The sequence below is a fragment of the Rattus norvegicus genome, chromosome 4 (assembly GCF_036323735.1).
Source record: "Rattus norvegicus strain BN/NHsdMcwi chromosome 4, GRCr8, whole genome shotgun sequence".
Taxonomy (NCBI): Eukaryota; Metazoa; Chordata; class Mammalia; order Rodentia; family Muridae; genus Rattus; species Rattus norvegicus.
The window spans coordinates 129750757-129773873 of NC_086022.1; the positions used below are offsets into that span (position 1 = coordinate 129750757).

A 23117-nucleotide genomic window follows, 5' to 3' on the forward strand; every position below is an offset into this window, starting at 1 on the left:
TCCCACTGGGCAGCTAGCAACCCTCCCTACGTTTACCATGCAGGTGACAAAACTTCTCCTGGGTGGGGGACTCACCATTCAAGGACCCCAAAAGTAGCATCTGTGATCACAAATGGTGGAAAGGGAAGAAGAAATAAAACACAAAGCAGAATCCCTGAGAAGAGCTCGTTCTTTACACACCGCAAGGCAATCTGCACCTTGAGCTCCCCTGTTAAGTGTGTAAGAGAATTAACCACTGGTAAACAAAAGCTAAGCCAAGGTTAATAGGCTTTCATAGGTCACTAGCAACCATTATAATCCTCAAAAGAGTCATTAAACCACAATAAAACTCAGTGTCAAACTGCCCTCTGAATAAGGACTGTTAACCACACTGGCAGGAACATTCTTAGGCTGAAATTCTTCCGTGTCTTTCCCACTAGTGACTCAGCAGCTCTGATATTAATGGTGGTCACCGCCTTCCACTCAACAGGATGTTGTAGAAGTACATGAACAATAAAGCACATTAAAAAATAAAAATGTCCCTAGGTGAGCAATGAGACAAGGAAGAAAGTCCCTCGCTCAGAGAGATGGATGGCACAATGGCTAGCTTTTAAGTCAAAACATTTATGTGACACTTAACTTTGGGAGCTCTTTAGCCTCCAAATGATAAGAACGATAATTAAATCTAAGTTTTCACGTGAAATGGTTTGTCGGTCACCTAAATGAAAATGAGTTACGCAGAGAGATTGTAAGTATTATCAACATTTCTAAGATGTAAATGACCGAGTTTATAGCTCCTAACAGAGCCTGCTTTGCGGGACACAGCAGTGAGAGGAAGAGCCAACTTTCACAACTGATCATTAATCACCATTTCCTAATTGGGTTTAACTTGACTACTGCTCATTAGAGTTATAAACCAACACTCTCAGTTAATTGTGATTATAATTCAATAGCCAAACTTTTATGGTACAATGAACAAATTAATAGCTAAAGATAATTTTGGTCTTAAAAATACCATGTAAGACTTCTGCTTTAATGATCTGTACATACAGAATGTGTTCTGTGACGATTCCTTAAAAATATTTTATAACCTGTTTTGATTAATTACAAAGCAAACTTCAGCCTTTGTAAAGTTTGTGAACACCTTCCAAAGAGTTCCTTGTATAGTCCCTGTCCCTTACAGCTAGAGCCCAGGGGTGAATAAAATAGTCCAATGGCAAAATGTCTCCAAAATGCTCAGAGGAAGCTTCTTCTCTCCCCTTCTTTTAAGTGTATTCATGTGCGTGCACATGACCACATACACACAGAAGTCAGAGACAGGCTTCATTCCTTTGGTGACATCCACTTATGTTTTGAGCAGGAGTCTACGACTACCCTGGAACTCACCAAGTAGCCCACTGAGACTCAAGGATGCTTTGTCATTACTCTAAGTTCTAAGAACAAACTCTCTGCCTGCCTGAGAAGAAAGCATTCTCTAGATGTGTCCGTCCTGCCAGCCTCCTGCTTTATTTTAGACAGCCTTGCATTATGGCCCGGGATGTTCTAAAACTCATGACTCTCCTGCTGCTGGGAATGTTCACCAGCACAACTATGCTGGGCTCAGTATCTTACTTGAAAGAGCCTTTATAGTAAATTCAGATAGTAAACACCATGTATTGAGTATCGGACTGCAGTACTTGAGAAGGGAGTGTAAATGTGACTTGTGCTCTCAAAACTCCAACAAGGGCAAAACACTGGTTTAAAAGAACAACCAGAAAAACTGGCACAGGCTCTAGTACGCCTGGCAGGGCAGGGTAACCTTGCACACTGAACCATCCTACCCTGCAGATCTAGCTGTCCAAGAGTCAGGTTAAATGCTTGGTTGTCTTAATGATGGGAATGACGACTCTTACTTTTACAGGGTTGTTTGTAAAAGTCTATCACCGAGCCTGCCAGTTATAACTTATCTGCCTCCTCTATATAAAATACTGATGGTTTTATAACCACAGAACTAAAAATTAATTTGCGGGGCTGGAGAGAAGGCCCAGTGGTTAAGAACCCTTGCTGCCCTTGTGGAAGACCCAGATATGGTTTACAGTACCCACATGAGGTGGTTCACAAATGGCTGTAACTCCAGTTCCAGAGGAACCAATGGACATGAACTTTTGACCTCCATAGGGTCAATATTCACTCAGGGACACAGACATATAAATCTTCTTAAAAAATAAAGTTTAAATAAACACAATTTGCATATAAAACTTAGTACAGATACAACTTGGTGGTTATCTATGCAATACTGTGTTTTAGCAATTTCCTTAGAGCTTACCATTAGCTAGACACTGGTTCTCCTGGCCAATTTCTGTACCAGTTAAGAAGAGCAATGTCCTTTTATGAATATGAGGGAAGTCTCCACTTCATATCTCACTCTGGATGTATAACCCAATGATGTCTGTAATATGGGTATCATTTTTAGCAATTTGATTAATACTAATAAAAGGGTTTCTTTTGTTGTTGTTTTTAATCTGAAGCTTAGGCAGGAATGTGTGTGGATGTGTAGCCAGAATATAACAGATGCAGAATTTGAATTTATCCTGAGATTTCTCTGGGTTCCAAAGACACAGTCTTTTAGGTTTTCTGAAATTGACTACACAACCTTTACTAAGGAAAAATGCCTGGGTCTTGACAGTGCTATTTGCAAACATATGTTCAGCTCCATCCGCCTATTCAATGGCAAAGCCATGTTAGTCAGTGCTCTCAATGTACGGAAAGAGTCAAAGTCTGAGGCACTTATATTCTGGCTTGAACCATTCTCTCTGCCACCCCACTCCTCAATACTACTCTAAGAAGTCTCAAGCTTCCGCTGTGACTGCATCTTCCTTCATACTCGGGCATCCTGCAGTGGTGACATTTGCCAAGGCAGACAACAGTGGTACACATATCACCACAAGAGAAAGCATCCTTCAAACACTTCTGTTGCCTAAGGTGAACACGGCAAGCGTGCTAAGCACAGAGGGATAGGGGCTTCAACAAGATGGTAGAAGTCCCATTCAGGATATGAGGTGAAACTGCACAGAGCTTACAAATTCAAGAACATCAAGTTCAGATAGAAAGCAGTTGCAGCTGTTAAGCCCAAGCTCAATGATAAACCCCCACCCCACCTCCTTCTACCAGCAGAGACTGCAGAAACACGAGGACTCTGCTGTCTGATACAAGGACTCAAGGCGGCTGAAGCCACGCAGGAAGTGGCTCCTTGGGAGGCTTGGAATCTGCCTATTGCATGCCCAAATATCAAAATGTTGAACACCATCATGGGAGCGTGTATAATAATCAGAAATTAAATTACTGAAAGGAACAAACTCAAAGCTGGTGCTGCTTTTGGAGATTCCTCTGCAAGTTAATTTACGGTTTCTATGTATAATTATACAGGTTCATTTGCACCTCTTCCCTTCTGCTGTCTGTTACCTTGGCCTTCTGGAGTTTCACCGAAGGGGTTCACTTCTACCTGAGTGGCGTCAATCTTCAGGAAGAGATGGTACAGCTTTTTAATCTGATCTGCAGCCTGCGCGATCAAGTGAGATGGAATTACAACCAAGCAGTACAACAAAGTTTATTTTGCTTCATTAACGAAATCTTAAAAATAGCAAATTATGTCTTTATTTTCAGTTAGGTTTTCTAAAGGGAAAAATTGAAAAAGCATAATTATTTTAATTTCCACTGCTATTCATTAGAACAGACTGCTCAACTTTCCTCCAGACACTAAGAGAGACCATTATCAAGAAAACAAAATATTTTCTGTGCAGCCTAAAAGTGCTATTAATCCTTTTGTGAGTTATCATGTCCCTATTAGTCATGTCAGACTGCAGGATAAGGTACAATCACTAATACAAACAGGCTCCATTTAAGTAAAAAGGTAAACAGGCTTTTGAAGGTTTATAATGACAAGGTTTTCCTTATTATGCAGGAATAAAATGTTATTATATTCATCAATCCAGGCCTATAATCTGCACAGAAATTCCTAAGTGTCTGATGGAGACTCTGAGACAGAAGGATGAAGGTCTCAGACAATGGAGCAGCCTCAGAACCGTACAGTTCCACTGAACACAGTGGGCCCTAGAGGCAAAGACCACAGAGAGCATTCATACACAAGACCCTAACGCTAGCCACTCTTCCTTCTCAGCCAACACATACTGCTCATACCACAGCAGGCTGCCCTACAACAGGGAGTAGAGCTTGGGACAGCATGTGGGAGTCATCGACCCTCCACGGGAGTTCACACTTACAATTGTGTGCAACTACAGTTGCATACAGGGTGGTTTCTTGGACTTGTCTTACTTCCCTATTGCCACCGGATGCCCACCATGCCAGACCTGCAGTGTGTGCCATCAGGGCCAGTGTGGCATGCCCCTTTTTGGCATAAGAGCATTTCACACCTACAGGACGAGGGTCAAAGTTGCTGAGCCAGCTGGCTCGCAGTTCTGTCTGGTTGAGGGGTAGAGGTGACACAGAACTGGGGAAAAGAAAGGGAGAAGCTGGGACCTCTCTGCTCCTTCAGTCTTAACTCTGTCTTTACAATACCTACAGATGAAATCCCTAAATATGAGTTCACACCTGGGTCACTAATAAAAGCTGGCCCAGGTTGGCTAAAGCATTTCTACTTTAAAGCTCTCATACTATCTGAATCTTAACTACTTCAGATCTGAGTGTAGATTTTGTTGAATCCTAATTGAATTCTGATGTACATAAAGAAAGGAATGCATCCAAAGTGTAAGGCGTATTGTGTGTGTATGTGTGTGTGTGTATGTATGTATGTGTATGTATGTATGTGTATATATATATGTATATATACATATATATGTGTGTGTGTGTGTGTGTGTGTGTGTGTGTGTGTGTGTGTGTATGTATTGTGTGTATGTATGTATGTTCCAGGATATTTCCCAGGCTGACCCTCAACTTAATACACAGCTTTGACTGGCCTCAAGATTGTAACCTTTCTGCCTCATCTACCCTGGGCACTAGGACTGCCATCATTCGCCATTATACTAGACCAAGACAAAATCCTTTTTACTATGCAATATTTTATGGGTAGGTAACACATATAAATGCTCTAAGGATCCTCAGTTGTCAGGTTTTCTTTAGATTCTATTTCCCGGGCCTCTGACACAGACACTGACGGCTTCTGATTCATCTGAGACATATTCTACGCACGGGTGAAGATGCACACTTCCCATATTTACAGAAGAACTAAAACCTCTATCCTTATTAATAGAAACCGTCACTGGCAGGATAAGTAGGGCACTGCTTTAATTGTCAGATCATATTTGACTGTGTGGCTATGCTACCATCCATTCTATTCATCACCTAAGGAATGACCATAGGGACTATTTCTTTTTTTTTTTTTTTTTTTTTTTATTAACTTGAGTATTTCTTATATACATTTCGAGTGTTATTCCCTTTCCCGGTTTCCGGGCAAACATCCCCCTCCCCCCTCCCCTTCCTTATGGGTGTTCCCCTCCCAACCCTCCCCCCATTGCCGCCCTCCCCCCATAGACTAGTTCACTGTGGGTTCAGTCTTAGCAGGACCCAGGGCTTCCCCTTCCACTGGTGCTCTTACTAGGATATTCATTGCTACCTATGGGGTCAGAGTCCAGGGTCAGTCCATGTATAGTCTTTAGGTAGTGGCTTAGTCCCTGGAAGCTCTGGTTGCTTGGCATTGTTGTACTTTTGGGGTCTCGAGCCCCTTCAAGCTCTTCCAGTTCTTTCTCTGATTCCTTCAATAGGGGACCTATTCTCAGTTCAGTGGTTTGCTGCTGGCATTCGCCTCTATATTTGCTGTATTCTGGCTGTGTCTCTCAGGAGCGATCTACATCCGGCTCCTGTCGGTCTGTACTTCTTTGCTTCATCCATCTTGTCTAATTGGGTGGCTGTATATGTATGGGCCACATGTGGGGCAGGCTCTGAATGGGTGTTCCTTCAGTCTCTGTTTTAATCTTTGCCTCTCCCTTCCCTGCCAAGGGTATTCTTTTTCCTCATTTAAAGAAGGAGTGAAGCATTCACATTTTGATCATCCGTCTTGAGTTTCGTTTGTTCTAGGGATCTAGGGTAATTCAAGCATTTGGGCTAATAGCCACTTATCAATGAGTGCATACCATGTATGTCTTTCTGTGATTGGGTTAGCTCACTCAGGATGATATTTTCCAGTTCCAACCATTTGCCTACGAATTTCATAAACTCGTTGTTTTTGATAGCTGAGTAATATTCCATTGTGTAGATGTACCACATTTTCTGTATCCATTCCTCTGTTGAAGGGCATCTGGGTTCTTTCCAGCTTCTGGCTATTATAAATAAGGCTGCGATGAACATAGTGGAGCACGTGTCTCTTTTATATGTTGAGGCATCTTTTGGGTATATGCCCAAGAGAGGTATAGCTGGATCATCAGGCAGTTCAATGTCCAATTTTCTGAGGAACCTCCAGACTGATTTCCAGAATGGTTTTACCAGTCTGCAATCCCACCAACAATGGAGGAGTGTTCCTCTTTCTCCACATCCTCGCCAGCATCTGCTGTCACCTGAGTTTTTGATCTTAGCCAATCGCACTGGTGTGAGGTGAAATCTCAGGGTTGTTTTGATTTGCATTTCCCTTATGACTAAAGATGTTGAACATTTCTTTAGGTGTTTCTCAGCCATTCGGCATTCCTCAGCTGTGAATTCTTTGTTTAGCTCTGAACCCCATTTTTAATAGGGTTATTTGTTTCCCTGCGGTCTAACTTCTTGAGTTCTTTGTATATTTTGGAAATAAGGCCTCTATCTGTTGTAGGATTGGTAAAGATCTTTTCCCAATCTGTTGGTTGCCGTTTTGTCCTAACCACAGTGTCCTTTGCCTTACAGAAGCTTTGCAGTTTTATGAGATCCCATTTGTCGATTCTTGATCTTAGAGCATAAGCCATTGGTGTTTTGTTCAGGAAATTTTTTCCAGTGCCCATGTGTTCCAGATGCTTCCCTAGTTTTTCTTCTATTAGTTTGAGTGTGTCTGGTTTGATGTGGAGGTCCTTGATCCACTTGGACTTAAGCTTTGTACAGGGTGATAAGCATGGATCGATCTGCATTCTTCTACATGTTGCCCTCCAGTTGAACCAGCACCATTTGCTGAAAATACTATCTTTTTTCCATTGGATGGTTTTGGCTCCTTTGTCAAAAATCAAGTGACCATAGGTGTGTGGGTTCATTTCTGGGTCTTCAATTCTATTCCATTGGTCTATCTGTCTGTCTCTGTACCAATACCATGCAGTTTTTATCACTATTGCTCTGTAATACTGCTTGAGTTCAGGGATAGTGATTCCCCCTGAAGTCCTTTTATTGTTGAGGTTAGCTTTAGCTATCCTGGGTTTTTTGTTATTCCAGATGAATTTGCAAATTGTTCTGTCTAACTCTTTGAAGAATTGGATTGGTATTTTGATGGGGATTGCATTGAATCTGTAGATTGCTTTTGGTAAAATGGCCATTTTTACTATATTAATCCTGCCAATCCATGAGCATGGGAGATCTTTCCATCTTCTGAGGTCTTCTTCAATTTCTTTCCTCAGTGTCTTGAAGTTCTTATTGTACAGATCTTTTACTTGCTTGGTTAAAGTCACACCGAGGTACTTTATATTATTTGGGTCTATTATGAAGGGTGTCGTTTCCCTAATTTCTATCTCGGCTTGTTTCTCTTTTGTATAGAGGAAGGCAACTGATTTATTTGAGTTAATTTTATACCCAGCCACTTTGCTGAAGTTGTTTATCAGCTTTAGTAGTTCTCTGGTGGAACTTTTGGGATCACTTAAATATACTATCATGTCATCTGCAAATAGTGATATTTTGACCTCTTCTTTTCCGATCTGTATCCCTTTGATCTCCTTTTGTTGTCTGATTGCTCTGGCTAGAACTTCAAGAACTATATTGAATAAGTAGGGAGAGAGTGGGCAGCCTTGTCTAGTCCCTGATTTTAGTGGGATTGCTTCAAGTTTCTCTCCATTTAGTTTAATGTTAGCAACTGGTTTGCTGTATATGGCTTTTACTATGTTTAGGTATGGGCCTTGAATTCCTATTCTTTCCAGGACTTTTATCATGAAGGGGTGTTGAATTTTGTCAAATGCTTTCTCAGCATCTAATGAAATGATCATGTGGTTCTGTTCTTTCAGTTTGTTTATATAATGGATCACGTTGATGGTTTTCCGTATATTAAACCATCCCTGCATGCCTGGGATGAAGCCTACTTGATCATGGTGGATGATTGTTTTGATGTGCTCTTGAATTCGGTTTGCCAGAATTTTATTGAGTATTTTTGCGTCGGTATTCATAAGGGAAATTGGTCTGAAGTTCTCTTTCTTTGTTGTGTCTTTGTGTGGTTTAGGTATAAGAGTAATTGTGGCTTCGTAGAAGGAATTCGGTAGGGCTCCATCTGTTTCAATTTTGTGGAATAGTTTGGATAATATTGGTATGAGGTCTTCTATGAAGGTTTGATAGAATTCTGCACTAAACCCGTCTGGACCTGGGCTCTTTTTGGTTGGGAGACCTTTAATGACTGCTTCTATTTCCTTAGGAGTTATGGGGTTGTTTAACTGGTTTATCTGTTCCTGATTTAACTTCGATACCTGGTATCTGTCTAGGAAATTGTCCATTTCCTGAAGATTTTCAAATTTTGTTGAATATAGGTTTTTATAGTAAGATCTGATGATTTTTTGAATTTCCTCCGAATCTGTAGTTATGTCTCCCTTTTCATTTCTGATTTTGTTAATTTGGACACACTCTCTGTGTCCTCTCGTTAGTCTGGCTAAGGGTTTAATCTATCTTGTTGATTTTCTCAAAGAACCAACTTTTGGTTCTGTTGATTCTTTCTATGGTCCTTTTTGTTTCTACTTGGTTGATTTCAGCTCTGAGTTTGATTATTTCCTGCCTTCTACTCCTCCTGGGTGTATTTGCTTCTTTTTGTTCTAGAGCTTTTAGGTGTGCTGTCAAGCTGCTGACATATGCTCTTTCCTGTTTCTTTCTGCAGGCACTCAGCGCTATGAGTTTTCCTCTTAGCACAGCTTTCATTGTGTCCCATAAGTTTGAGTATGTTGTATCTTCATTTTCATTAAATTCTAAAAAGTTTTTAATTTCTTTCTTTATTTCTTCCTTGACCAGGTTATCATTGAGTAGAGCATTGTTCAATTTCCACGTATATGTGGGCATTCTTCCCTTATTGTTATTGAAGACCAGTTTTAGGCCGTGGTGGTCCGATAGCACGCATGGGATTATTTCTATCTTTCTGTACCTGTTGAGGCCCGTTTTTTGACCAATTATATGGTCAATGGAGAAAGTACCATGAGGAGCTGAGAAGAAGGTATATCCTTTTGCTTTAGGATAGAATGTTCTATAAATATCCGTTAAGTCCATTTGGCTCATGACTTCTCTTAGTCTGTCGACATCACTGTTTAATTTCTGTTTCCATGATCTGTCCATTGATGAGAGTGGGGTGTTGAAATCTCCCACTATTATTGTGTGAGGTGCAATGTGTGTTTTGAGCTTTAGTAAGGTTTCTTTTACATATGTAGGTGCCCTTGTATTTGGGGCATAGATATTTAGGATTGAGAGTTCATCTTGGTTGATTTTTCCTTTGATGAATATGAAGTGTCCTTCCTTATCTTTTTTGATGACTTTTAGTTGGAAATTGATTTTATTTGATATTAGAATGGCTACTCCAGCTTGCTTCTTCTGACCATTTGCTTGGAAAGTTGTTTTCCAGCCTTTCACTCTGAGGTAGTGTCTGTCTTTGTCTCTGAGGTGTGTTTCCTGTAGGCAGCAGAATGCAGGGTCCTCGTTGCGTATCCAGTTTGTTAATCTATGTCTTTTTATTGGGGAGTTGAGGCCATTGATATTGAGAGATATTAAGGAATAGTGATTATTGCTTCCCGTTATATTCATATTTGATGTGAGGTTATGTTTGTGTGCTTTCATTCTCTTTGTTTTGTTGCCAAGACGATTAGTTTCTTGCTTCTTCTAGGGTATAGCTTGCCTCCTTATGTTGGGCTTTACCATTTATTATCCTTTGTAGTGCTGGATTTGTAGAAAGATATTGTGTAAATTTGGCTTTGTCATGGAATATCTTGGTTTCTCCATCAATGTTAATTGAGAGTTTTGCTGGATACAGTAATCTGGGCTGGCATTTGTGTTCTCTTAGGGTCTGTATAACATCAGTCCAGGATCTTCTGGCCTTCATAGTTTCTGGCGAGAAGTCTGGTGTGATTCTGATAGGTCTCCCTTTATATGTTACTTGGCCTTTTTCCCTTACTGCTTTTAATATTCTTTCTTTATTTTGTGCGTTTGGTGTTTTGACAATTATGTGACGGGAGGTGTTTCTTTTCTGGTCCAATCTATTTGGAGTTCTGTAGGCTTCCTGTATGTCTATGGGTATCTCTTTTTTTAGGTTAGGGAAGTTTTCTTCTATGATTTTGTTGAAGATATTTACTGGTCCTTTGAGCTGGGAGTCTTCACTCTCTTCTATACCTATTATCCTTAGGTTTGATCTTCTCATTGAGTCCTGGATTTCCTGTATGTTTTGGACCAGTAGCTTTTTCCGCTTTACATTATCTTTGACAGTTGAGTCAATGATTTCTATGGAATCTTCTGCTCCTGAGATTCTCTCTTCCATCTCTTGTATTCTGTTGGTGAAGCTTGTATCTACAGCTCCTTGTCTCTTCTTTTGGTTTTCTATATCCAGGGTTGTTTCCATGTGTTCTTTCTTGATTGCTTCTATTTCCATTTTTAATTCCTTCAACTGTTTGATTGTGTTTTCCTGGAATTCTTTCAGGGATTTTTGCGATTCCTCTCTGTAGGCTTCTACTTGTTTATTAATGTTTTCCTGTGCTTCCCTAAGTGTGTTCAGGTCTTTCCTGAAGTCCTCCAGCATCATGATCAAATATGATTTTGAAACTAGATCTTGCTTTTCTGGTGTGTTTGGATATTCCATGTTTGTTTTGGTGGGAGAATTGGGCTCCGATGATGGCATGTAGTCTTGGTTTCTGTTGCTTGGGTTCCTGCGCTTGCCTCTCGCCATCAGATTATCTCTAGTGTTACTTTGTTCTGCTATTTCTGACAGTGGCTAGACTGTCCTATAAGCCTGTGTGTCAGGAGTGCTGTATACCTGTTTTCCTCTCTTTCAGTCAGTTATGGGGACAGAGTGTTCTGCTTTCGGGCGTGTAGTTTTTCCTCTCTACAGGTCTTCAGCTGTTCCTGTGGGCCTGTGTCTTGAGTTCACCAGGCAGCTTTCTTGCAGCAGAAAATTTGGTCTTACCTGTGGTCCCGAGGCTCAGGTTTGCTCGTGGGGTGCTGTCCAGGGGCTCTCTGCAGCGGCAGCAACCAGGAAGACCTGTGCCGCCCCTTCCGGGAGCTTCAGTGCACCAGGGTTCCAGATGGTCTTTGGCTTTTTCCTCTGGCGTCCGAGATGTGTGTGCAGGGAGCAGTCTCTTCTGGTTTCCCAGGCCTGTCTGCCTCTCTGAAGGTTTAGCTCTCCCTCCCACGGGATTTGGGTGCAGAGAACTGTTTATCCGGTCTGTTTCCTTCAGGGTCCGGCGGTGTCTCCGGCAGGGGTCCTGCCGCTCCTGGGCCCTCCCCCACGGGAGCCCAGAGGCCTTATACAGTTTCCTCTTGGGCCAGGGATGTGGGCAGGGGTGAGCAGTGTTGGTGGTCTCTTCCGCTCTGCAGCCTCAGGAGTGCCCACCTGACCAGGCGGTTGGGTCTCTCTCTCACCGGGTCTGGGAGCAGAGAGCTGCTGCCGGGACTATTTCTAATAGCTTCACTCAAATGTCTTCTTTCTTGACTCTGCAGATATGTAACACATGTGACTAAGCACTTATGGGGTAAATCCCCATAGCAGTGCAGGATGGATGGAAACATGCTATTTATTATTTATTATATGTGTGTACAATTATGTGCATATGTTTGCATGCTTGTGACTGCATACACATGTGTTTATACATAATTAAGATGTTATGCACTTGAATGGCATATGGAAGCCTGGGGTATTGTTCTTCTGAAATGTCCATTTGGGTTGTTTGTTGAGACAGGCTCTCTCACTGGCCTAGAGCTCACCAAGTTATCTTGGCTGAGAAGTCAGCAAGAAGTACAGATCCACACGTCTCCGCCTCTCCAGCACTGGGATTCTAGTGCACGAAACAATAACAGGGCGCTTTCCCTATCATGGCTTCTCAGGATTGGCCTCAGTGCCTCATGCTCTCCCCTCAGCCCTAAAAGCAGTTCAAACAGGAACGATTCTATTTAAAGAAAAGAAGCCACCCTGAATGCCCCCAAGAAGACTCCACTCACACCGATCCAGCACCTGCATCGTGCTGGGCACTGCGAGGGACAGTAGTAGGCATTTGCCGTTTTAATGAAAACCTCATACAGTGAAAGAGTTTTAGCACCATCCTAGCTCCTAAGAGGCATTTGTATTTCCCTTCCTGTGAATTTTGCAAATGTGCCTGCTGAAATTTGGGTTTCTTAATCATTAATTGAAAGGAAGTGTTTCTATGTGAATAAAATTTGCTCTTTATCCCATAAAAAAACTGTAAGTACATTCACCTTTCACCCATGTTTGTGTTTCTCCCGCTGAAGGACAATCATACCACTCATGTCGCATGGCTTCTGGTTTGCCAGCTTTCGAAAGGGCAGACTCATTTTGGAAGTACTTTAAAAGATCTCTAACAATATTTTCTACTTTACTTTATTGTTTCTTGCTTTCAGTGTTGATACTTTTAAAAACCAACTAAACTATATTAAATTATAAACCCAGTCACCCACAAATTCTGTAATGTGGGGACCTGCCAAAGCCACGAGTACAAGGGAAGAGCCATGTCAAGGACCACAGAGCCTCAGTCCCATGTGAAATAGCAGAGCCTTCCTTCGGTCTGTGAGCTAATGCTGCTAGCATGTGCACAAAACGTCTGCATACCTCCCCCCAGCATTACAGCGTTCTCAGGGATGTTTGCAGACAGAGTTACAGATGTGTACAGAGTTACAGACCACTCTCCCACAGCACCTGTGCCATCCAGTCAGCTCCCTGAGTTTCCAGGTTGTTGTTAGGTTTTTGGCCTTGTTGCTGTCGGTCTATCTGAGGGGGCACAGCCCACCCAATCCTGTTTTCCCCATGAGTGTCTGAGTGTCTAGGACTAAGCTGTGCAGGGGCAATTCAGTATCTTCTGGGTTAGGGGCTTTGTTTTTGAGGGTGGATCCTGTTATGTTGCTAGGTTGGTCTTATATCCATAGTCTCAGGAGATCACGACTCAGTCTCTCAGGGAGCTGGGAATCTATACACGTAACTCCATGTATGGCTTTTGATTCATTACTTGGACAGTTGCAATACAGCTGTGTGTGCATGTGGGAAGATCCTTCTTACCCACACCCTGTGCCATGCACTTCTATACTGATGTTTAATACTTAATAAGTGATTTAATGAGTAATTTATCAATAAGAACAAAGTACATAATAGAAATAACTTTAGGCTCATAAATAGGATCTAATATAACCATTTCTAAAAACTGTGGTAAACTACAGAGAATACAGATGTTACCAACGCAGCCATTGCCAGATGTACGTGTGCTCCTTTAGCTTCTAGGATCGTCTCTTCATGATAGGATCAGTGACCTAAGATTGTTAAATGTTTGCCTTTCTTACATGCCTTCTCTGCTCCTGGCACCCTCATGCCTTAAGGCAGCATCCAGAATCAGACTCCTGTTTTCACACATGTTATATACAGCTTCCATGAGCTCAGGGCCACCCATCCATACTGTGCAAATAAACTGGTACCCCTCAATAAACACCAAGCCATGCACATCTCACATTCATTCTCATCCTCTCTGTCTCTGTTTCTCTCCCTCCCTCCCCGTTCTTCCTGTTCTCCATCCCCCACCCTGCCCAGCTCACCTATTCTAAACCTGAGGAATGATCTCTACTAGTCCACAAATCCCAAAAGAACAATGTCTCTCTTTTGGTACTTTGGACACAGCCAAGAGAAGTAACACGCAATCCATGCCTACTCAAAAAGCAAATAAAGAGCCAAACCCATGAAGATGTCGGCTGCCAGTGACACCTAAGGCCCTGCCTCAAAAGTTTTATTCTTTCTTTTTTCCTTGATAACATAAAAAGATAAAAATATCCTGGTAACCTAGATTCAGAAACAGTGTTCGTGGCACTGAGAAACATAATTATGCCATTTAAGAATTACTAATAACCCTTGATTTTCTCTTACACATGGAGGTAGTGAGGGTGTTTCAGGATATATTTAATATCATTGTCATCTGTAGAGCTCTGTACTGTGTGCACAGGCTGAGCTTTCCAACCTCGGGTCAGCGGCGTTTGCCCACTCTGGGTTTCTGTGCTGTCACATTATGACAGTTATTGTTGATTCCTAGAAGTATTCAATGGAGACAGCCTACATATGTGATTTACTTAATCTTGAACATGCCAAATGTACGTTATCCGTGCACGATACCAATATGCTTTTACTGTGAGCTGTGCCAGCAGAGGAGTGAGTGAGGCACGCTGTAATGGGGATTAGGACTCCAACAAGGGTGACTATAGACATGGGAGAAGCACGCATGTGCTGATACAGAGGATGTACACAGGCAGCTGAATGCACCTGGAATCAAACATGAGACCGAACAGTGGTAACACCATGACTTCAACAGAAGAGACTGGCTTCAGGGACCAACTTCTCCATATAAGTCGCCTTTAGATACATTTTTAAAGTGGCATGTATGGTTGGCAGCCTCATTGTAATAACATGGAACTAATCACTACGGCACAGCCCAAGGCTGGTCCAGCGTCCTCCCGTGAACCAACTGCTTCCATAGCAGTCTGCCAGTCTCAGAAGGACACATAGTTTCACGAGTGTCTGTTGAATGCTACACGTTTCATCTCTTCCTGGGGCTTAGTCCAGGAAGTCCTGTCCGCCACCTTGGGTCCTTTACTTTTCAACAGTCTTTGATTTTCAAATGAGTGGTGCCTTCTCTTCCATGAAACACAGTTTTGTTCCACCGCATCCTTCTGGGACTTGCCTACTGTCACCAGAACACTGCGGGAGCCCAGCTAAGCTACAGGGAAGCACCATCTCTATCTGCAGGTCTCATGCCTAAGAGCTGACCTGACCACAGAGAGAAAATACTGTAGGACCGGAGAGATGGCCCAGTGGCAAAGATCCTTACTGCCTTACTGACGAATTAAGTTCAATCCCTAGAACCCACATGGCGGAAGGAGAAATGACTCCATCAGGTTGTCCTCTGATCATGCTCACCATGGCACACATACATACATACATGCGTACATACAAACAAACAGAATACTAAAGGAGATATTCTAAATGGCTACTGCATTTGCCCAAACACCTAGATCTTATTTTCTTATCATTATTCCCAAAACTATAAAATATGGCAACTGTTTAGAGTGCACTGACATTGTAAGGAGTATAAAATGCCTGGGAGAGAAGGTATGCCAGTTAGAAGCACTCTGCCATTCTCTAGAAGGGACTGAGGACGAATTGGACTGCTGCATCCTCAGGGGTACTGAAGACAATCCTCCATGAGCGCACAGGAGAACTTACAGCAAACACATTGGGCAGCCCCAGGCCACTGAACACACATGTATTGAAGAAGCCTCCTGGAGTTAAGGAGGAGGAGAGGGTAGGAAGAGGGCGGTAAGTGCTTCTGACTTAGCTGTGGGAAGAAGTATGCCTGTATCCATACATCATCGAGTGCCATGGAATGGACCAAAGGCAGAACCAGGATGTTCACAAAAAATTCTGCCCCAACAAATCTTGGACTACCATTTTTTCCTCCTCAAACTCAAAAGATATGACCACTAAATTAATATATTTTTGGTTGTTTGAGTGAACAACCTTGCGTTCATGCCATCATTATTATTTCAAATGCTCATTGGCTACAAAAAATAGCAATTGATCATGTAATATGCATTGTTAATAAATACAATGATAATCTTGATTGTTTGTGGGGCTTAGGAGTATCTAGGATCTTGCGTGTGCAAGGCGGGCATTCGATCACTAAGCTACAACCCCAGCAGCACTGTGAATAACTGCTCTCATACAGCACTGAACTCAAGCCCTACAATGTACTTCTCAGCCAGTAGTCACCCCATTATACAGATGCTGGAAGTAAATTCTTAGGATAACGAGCATGCATGTGCCAAGCAGCCCCATGATGAGCATGTATGTGCCAAGCAGCCCCATGACGAGCATGTATGTGCCAAGCAGCCCCAGCAGTATTGTAAGAAAAACTTAAAAACCCATCAATTAAAGGGCTGGGGCTGCTGTTTAGTGACCAGAAAACATGCTCCCAGCCCTGAGTTAGAGCCCCAGGATCACCTCTACCAGGTGTTGGCTGCATACTTGTAATCCCATGGCCTAGGAGGTAGTACCCAGAGATTCAGAAGTTCAAAACCAGCCTGAGATACATGAGACTCAGTCTCAAAACCACAGTAACAACATATCACCAAACAGCATAAAGTTTATGTACCTACATGCAGCAAACATAAGACCTATATTACATACATATATACCTGTTTATATACATATCATTGATGCACAGGACACACTTGTATCATATTTTCACATACATAATACAATCACAAACATACACATACATATAAACATGCATTATAAACCTGCAGCACACATATATATAAATGCCCTCATATGTATATATGCAAAGATATTTATCACATACATATGTATGCATGCATATGCATATTATATGTACATAATCATACACACATCATAAATCTATAAGCACACACAGTCATATATGTATATACATATATACATACATACATGCATACATACACATTTCCATCATACATGCAGACACACATAGGTGCGCGTGCACACACACACACACACACATACACACACACCATCTCTATCAGAGATACACACACACACACACACACATACATATATCACACCTCTTGCAACATGAGAAAATAGTCTCTTGATCATAAACAATTTGGTGAAAGATTCAGACACAACCATCTTGTGTCAATTACAAACTTCAGCAGCAATTAAGCAAGTTCCTGCAATATTCCCTTTAACAAGGCAAACATGCTGTCTCCCAAAGGCTGTGTACCTGGTTTTTCAAAGACCCGAGGAAGCCCAGATTTTCCGCCATGCGCTGGGCCTGGCTATCCTTTATCCCTTCAAAGATGTCAATCTGCTCCTAGAGAAAATATATGAAATGAACAAAATTCAGAAGTCCAGTGAGAAGATTGAAACCTGAGAGCAAACATTTAAAGTATTTACTGGCAAGTAAGTAATTAAAGTGTGGCACCCTTCCACAGAGCTCTGAGCAGGGCTACTGCGGCTGCCTATGGGGCACGTTTTAATTAGCAGGCCATCATGAAACAGCTCTTCCAAAAACTATATAATTCTTCAAGGTGGCATGCTGACAAGACGATCTAATGCCAGTTTTCACTTTTAATTACTACACAGATGGCATTGATGAATATTTAGTCAGTTAATTTTTGTGACAACTTTTGGAAGGCATCCAAAGAAAGGCTTTGCTGCCTAATATTGCTGTTAAGTTTGAAGTTGTCATACACAGGTTAAATATTATCTTAAGACTTGAACACTTTATTCATATGAAAATTATTAATAATACCTTCACTCTACAAAGTGCTGTTCTGTCAAAAACAATAAATGCTGTTCGTGTGCATTAGTTCATGAATTATGATAGCAAATGAGACTGTTTGAGATAAAGTTAATTTTGGAAATGGCTAGACATTATGAGTGAGCCTGTGTATAAAGCTTCAATTAAACTTCCGAAGCAATTAATCTATGTAATAGTGATGAGAATATTTTTAGAACAATCATTGAAGTGTTAGTACAGTATACAGAAAATCAGATTCAGAAAATAGGACTCTTCCCCTACTTAAGGGAAAACAAAACTGTTTCTAAAGAAAATAATGTTTCTCGTAGAAAACTCTAGTAGAATTGGGCACTAAAAGCCCAGATTGAAAAGTGAGTTTACTGTTCCAAATGGGTTTTTTCTTCTGTAGATGAGAATGGTACCTGGTCATTTTTTTATATCAATCTACTTAATCCTCATGATAGTATAGGATAAAAACCATTACAGTATCCTGTTACTTTTTAAACTGAGGTTGAAGACTTGTGACAGACTTACTCCCTACTTGAATCTGACTACTCATTTCTCTGAAACCAATCTTAGTATGAAGCTTTCAAGGACTGAAACAACAGATCAGAATATGAACCTCTGAAGGCCTATTCTTCTCTGGACACTGAAGTTTAGTGTCCACTTGATGGGGCCTCGATCACAGAAGAGTTAAGTCTCTGGGATGTCTGTGAGGAAGTGACTACGCTAAGGGAATTGAGGAGGAAAGCCTCACCCTCAAAGTGGGAGGAATCATCCCATTGGTCGGGGTCTTAGACTGGTCAAAAGGAACAAATAGCCAAGCAGCAGCATCCATCTCCCTCTGCTTCCTGACGTGACCTCAGGCTCCTGCGGCCATGCCGTGCCTGCCATGATGGGCTGTACCCTCGAAGTATGGGCCACAGTAAACCATTCCTTAAGTTACTTTGACAGGAGTTGGACACAGCAAGCAACATAACTAATGCCCAGACTAACCCTCATCCAGTAACTAATGCCCAGACTAACCCACATCCAGTAACACAAGAGAACGTGTCTCGACCATAACCACTGTTAAAGGCAGGAGTCACCCAGCAGAAATGGAGACAGAACAGTATTCTCCTGTTGGCTAATTCTTGGGTCAGACTGGATAGAAAGAAATGATGAAGAAAGAAAAATCAAAAAAGAGAAGACAAGAAAAAGAGGGGAAAGGATAGCAAGGAAACGCCTTTGAATACCAGACACTTCAATCTGCTTGAGGAGACTCAGCTTCTCAGGAACAGGTCCAGGGCTCCCCGCCTCAGACTCCACAACAAATGTTGGGCAGTCACTACCCTGACGATCAGTGACATGGCCAGCTAATCGAGCATACCTTAAAGATGAGTTCTGGACTGGAAGCTGCCACTTCTTCAATATCGACGCCCCCCTGGGGACTGCCTACTAACACAGGGCCATTATGGGACCGGTCCATCAGAATGGCCAAGTACGTTTCTCTAGAAATATCCAGGGCTTCAGCAACCATCACCTATGATCACAAGAATGAAAAGTCCAGTTAACTTTGTGTCAAGCACATTTGAGTTTGGAAATTCACTACACACACACACACACACACACACACACACACACACACACACACACAAAACCAAGAGCTTCATTTGTTTCTAGGCTCCTGGTGTGCCATGGGTCAGTGTCCAAAGGTCTGGGGATTCTATCAGGTGCACAAGACATACTGTGAGGGTCTTAATTAATCCTATTAAAGTGCTCCAGGAATCAGTGTCTGGTTTGTCCCAGGTACCTTCTGACTCTTATCTCAGTTTCTCTTTCTGGTTCAAGTCTGTGTCATTTGAGAACACCTCCAGGGATGCACCTGTTTAAATCTGACACATTAACAGCACATATGTATTATTACACTGGTACAAAACCAGGTTTGGCTACCAAATAAGAGATTTTTTTATAGTATACTGATGTTGCATATATTTATATATTTCTAAGTCCTAGATAGCTATATTTTATTTCATTTTGTACTCTCTATAAATAAATATAATATTTGGTTATTTAAAATAATGCAGCCACTGGTCTGATGGTGCAGGCCTGTAATCGTAGCTACTAAGGAGGCTGAGACAGGAGGACACCAAGATAAGTCCTGTTGGGCTACAGATTCAGTCTGAGGCCAGGCTGGGCAGCTGAATGTGGCCATGATTTAAAAGCAGAAGTGTGCTGACCCTCCCTCCCCCCTTCGCCATCCCTAACATCTAGCACAGTTTGTCTAATACAAAGTCGGTCCAGTGAGATACTCAATGACTGTGAGTATTAGAAGCAATACAGCAATCTCATTCTTAGAATAAGTGTCATTCACAAGCTGTATTCTCCACCTTTTGAAACACTGAGTGATGTCCTATGCATCCCATCACACTTCAGTTGGTGAAGACCAGCTGCTGTCTCCCTCCACCAGTTCTTGCTTGGCAGAAATAATGTCTCACTTCTTTAAAACAAAACAAAACAAAACAAAACAAAACAAAACAAAACTAAACAAAAACTACAGCCAAACCAAACCAAACCAAACAAAATCCCACAGGATTTTGAGTAGTTCACACAAAGACCCAAAATTGTTTTGTGTTCTAAAGTCACCTTTGTGACCCAGGATGCTGAAGTATTTTAAAGATTGTTACAAGAAATTTGATGGACTACATAACACTCACCTCAAGGGAAGCTCAGGGAAATGAATTTCAAAAGACTTTCATTTTAGTTCTACAATGATTAAAGGAGAAAAGCAGCCATGTTGGGAAGCTGAGACGTGAGGAAGCACCCTGTGCTGAGCTCCTGTGAGTGAGACTGGATGCTGCAGGAACTGGTAACCCAGGACTGCCAACACGCACAGGCAAGGGAGTCTCTGGGCCCCAGGGTTCCCTGCAGACATCTACCAAGCACCCGCAGGAAGGAATACCATCAACAATGAACATGTTATAACGTAAAATTAAATGAACATACGAAATTAAAACTCCAATCCCAGTAATAATTGCTACTGAATAAAGGAGCAAACAGGTGTAACCCTAAAAATATATAAATATCTCAAACCTATTTTCTGAGCACTATGTGACTGTGAGAGTGGGAACCAAGGCAGAGCTAAGAAAAGAGTATTTTCTTTTTTTTTTTCTCCATCTTTATTAACTTGGGTATTTCCTATTTACATTTCAATTGTTATTCCCTTTCCCAAATGGACACTGAGCGTTAACATAGCAAACACTGATTCTCCCCAAACTAATAATATAGCAGGCTTAACACTGTTTCTATTGATTTTTTTCTATCAACTAAGACAAGATTATTTTAAAAAGCGTGTGATAAGGTACAAGAACAGGATAGAGTACACTGAAAAAGAAAAGCAGTGGAAAGAGAAGAGCAGTGTCCACAAGTTAAAGCGTTACTGTATTGCTACAGCAATTAAGTGGTAGCGGTAGGAAACTATATGAAAACAGGCAGCTAAGTGTTGACGATGGCACAAAAGCAATACAATAAAGGGACAACACATCTTTTTAAGGGCGTACACATACACGTAGACATCCACAGGTAAAAAAACAAAAACCACAGGCCTAAGTCTGTCACTTAATCAGAGGTAACTGAAAACTGACTCACACATACACAAAGAAAAGCCATTACAAACTTAACGGAAAACCCTGTTCTTGGAATGCACCAAGAACCTGGTTCACAAAAGAGTAGTGAAAGTTTGGACTTCATCAAAACTAAATGTTTTTGTTCCACAAAAAGCTCTCCTCTGCTAAGATGACTACGTACATCACAGCAACAGAACTTGCTAACACAGTGCATGTGCATCAAGCCTCAGCTGACCCTATCAGCCTTTCCAAGTCAGGCACTGTCACTGCTGAGGAATATGCCACTATGACTCCTAGTCCCTCGTAATGAGGTGACAATGAGCACGGCCTTCAAGGAGAGCCCACGAGTGACAAGTGAGTGATTGACAAGGAGTCTGCATCTGTAGCTTCAAGGGACGCGAACTTTTAAATTAGGATGAAATTGGCTGAAATTTTAAGCAATGACTACCAAATGCTGACTAAAATGTGGAAAGCCCAGTCACTGTACGTCACAGATGACAGAGCATCATGGTACCAACAACTTGCCAAGTATTTCAGTTTCTAAAACAAAACAAAACAAAATCAACTGATCATACACTACACATAATTCACAATTTATCCCCTACATAAAGAATATATCCATACCAAAATCTGTTCATAAATGTATAGAACGCTTCAATGTGTGACAGTGCAACTTAAAACAACCAAGACATCAGTATGTGATGATGTAAGAAACTGTGGAACATGCATATCACAGAATATTATATAGCAATGAAATGATACAATCTCCATAAATCACAAATAGAAGCCTATCTTCAAAGGTTACACAGTGTATAATTTAATTTCTACAACAGTCTAGAAAGGTTTATGTGCCTCGGCATTCATGTGCGGTACCCTCATTTCCACTGGGATGCTATTAGACACAGGCCCTGGAGAAGAAAGCAGATCACTGTGGTAAGGACCTCAGGACTGGGATTTGTGCCCTTTTAAATGGGAACTCAGAGCTCCCTCAGCCTTCTAACCATACAGAAACACAACAGAGATTTGACCCCCTCACCAAGCATGGAATCTGAGAGAGCATTCTATACATTTACGAACAGATTTTGGTATAGATAAATTCTTTATTTACTCAGACTTTATTTACTTAGACTTTCTGTTCTCGGGATGGTGAGCCTGTCCAGGTTGTGGAAGTCTTTTACACCAGCCTTTATGGACACACACAAGCATTCAACATTTTCTGTTACCTAAGTGATTATGTATATGTTAATTTAGTTAAATTATAACACTCCTACATAGCGTGCTACTAACAATGTGAGACATGGGCCAGGAAAAGCTGGAACATCACTAAACACAACAGCAAAAGGAAGAAGAATCCACAGGAAACACCATTACTGATATGATGCAGGGAACTCGGCACCATATGTGGTGCCTCAGAGCATCTCAGTCCCAGTACCAATCCATGCAGGATCCCACACACAGGTCAGTCCCAGCACCAATCCATGCAGATTCCCAGACACAGGTCAGTCCCAGCACCAATCCATGCAGTATCCCACCCACAGGTCAGTCCCAGCACCAATCCATGCAGGTTCCCAGACACAGGTCAGTCCCAGCACCAATCCATGCAGATTCCCACACACAGGTCAGTCCCAGCACCAATCCATGCAGGTTCCCAGACACAGGAGGACTGTAACTCAATATATTGTTTATCCTGGCTCTAGTGAAAGGCCCGAAAGATACTGTATGATAAATGTAATCCCTGACCTCAACGCAGCTTAAGGGACACAATGCAGTGAGCACCACGTAGCCAAGAAAGGGGAAAACAGGGCCCTGCTGTCACTATACCTGGGGCCACCAATGGATTCTCCAAATGCCTATCTTGAAAACGAAAGGAACAGTTAGGTATGAA

The 23117-nt window shown here is 41.8% G+C and overlaps 1 protein-coding gene across 1 annotated transcript in view; it reads right to left on the reverse strand.

Annotated features, from left to right (window-relative positions):
- Suclg2 (succinate-CoA ligase GDP-forming subunit beta) overlaps positions 1–23117 on the reverse strand; it is a 270105-nt gene that overhangs the window by 126924 nt on the left and 120064 nt on the right. Inside the window, 3 exon segments of the mRNA NM_001100750.1 lie at positions 3421–3517; positions 17109–17198; positions 18997–19149. Of these exon segments, the coding sequence (NP_001094220.1) occupies positions 3421–3517; positions 17109–17198; positions 18997–19149 (340 nt within the window).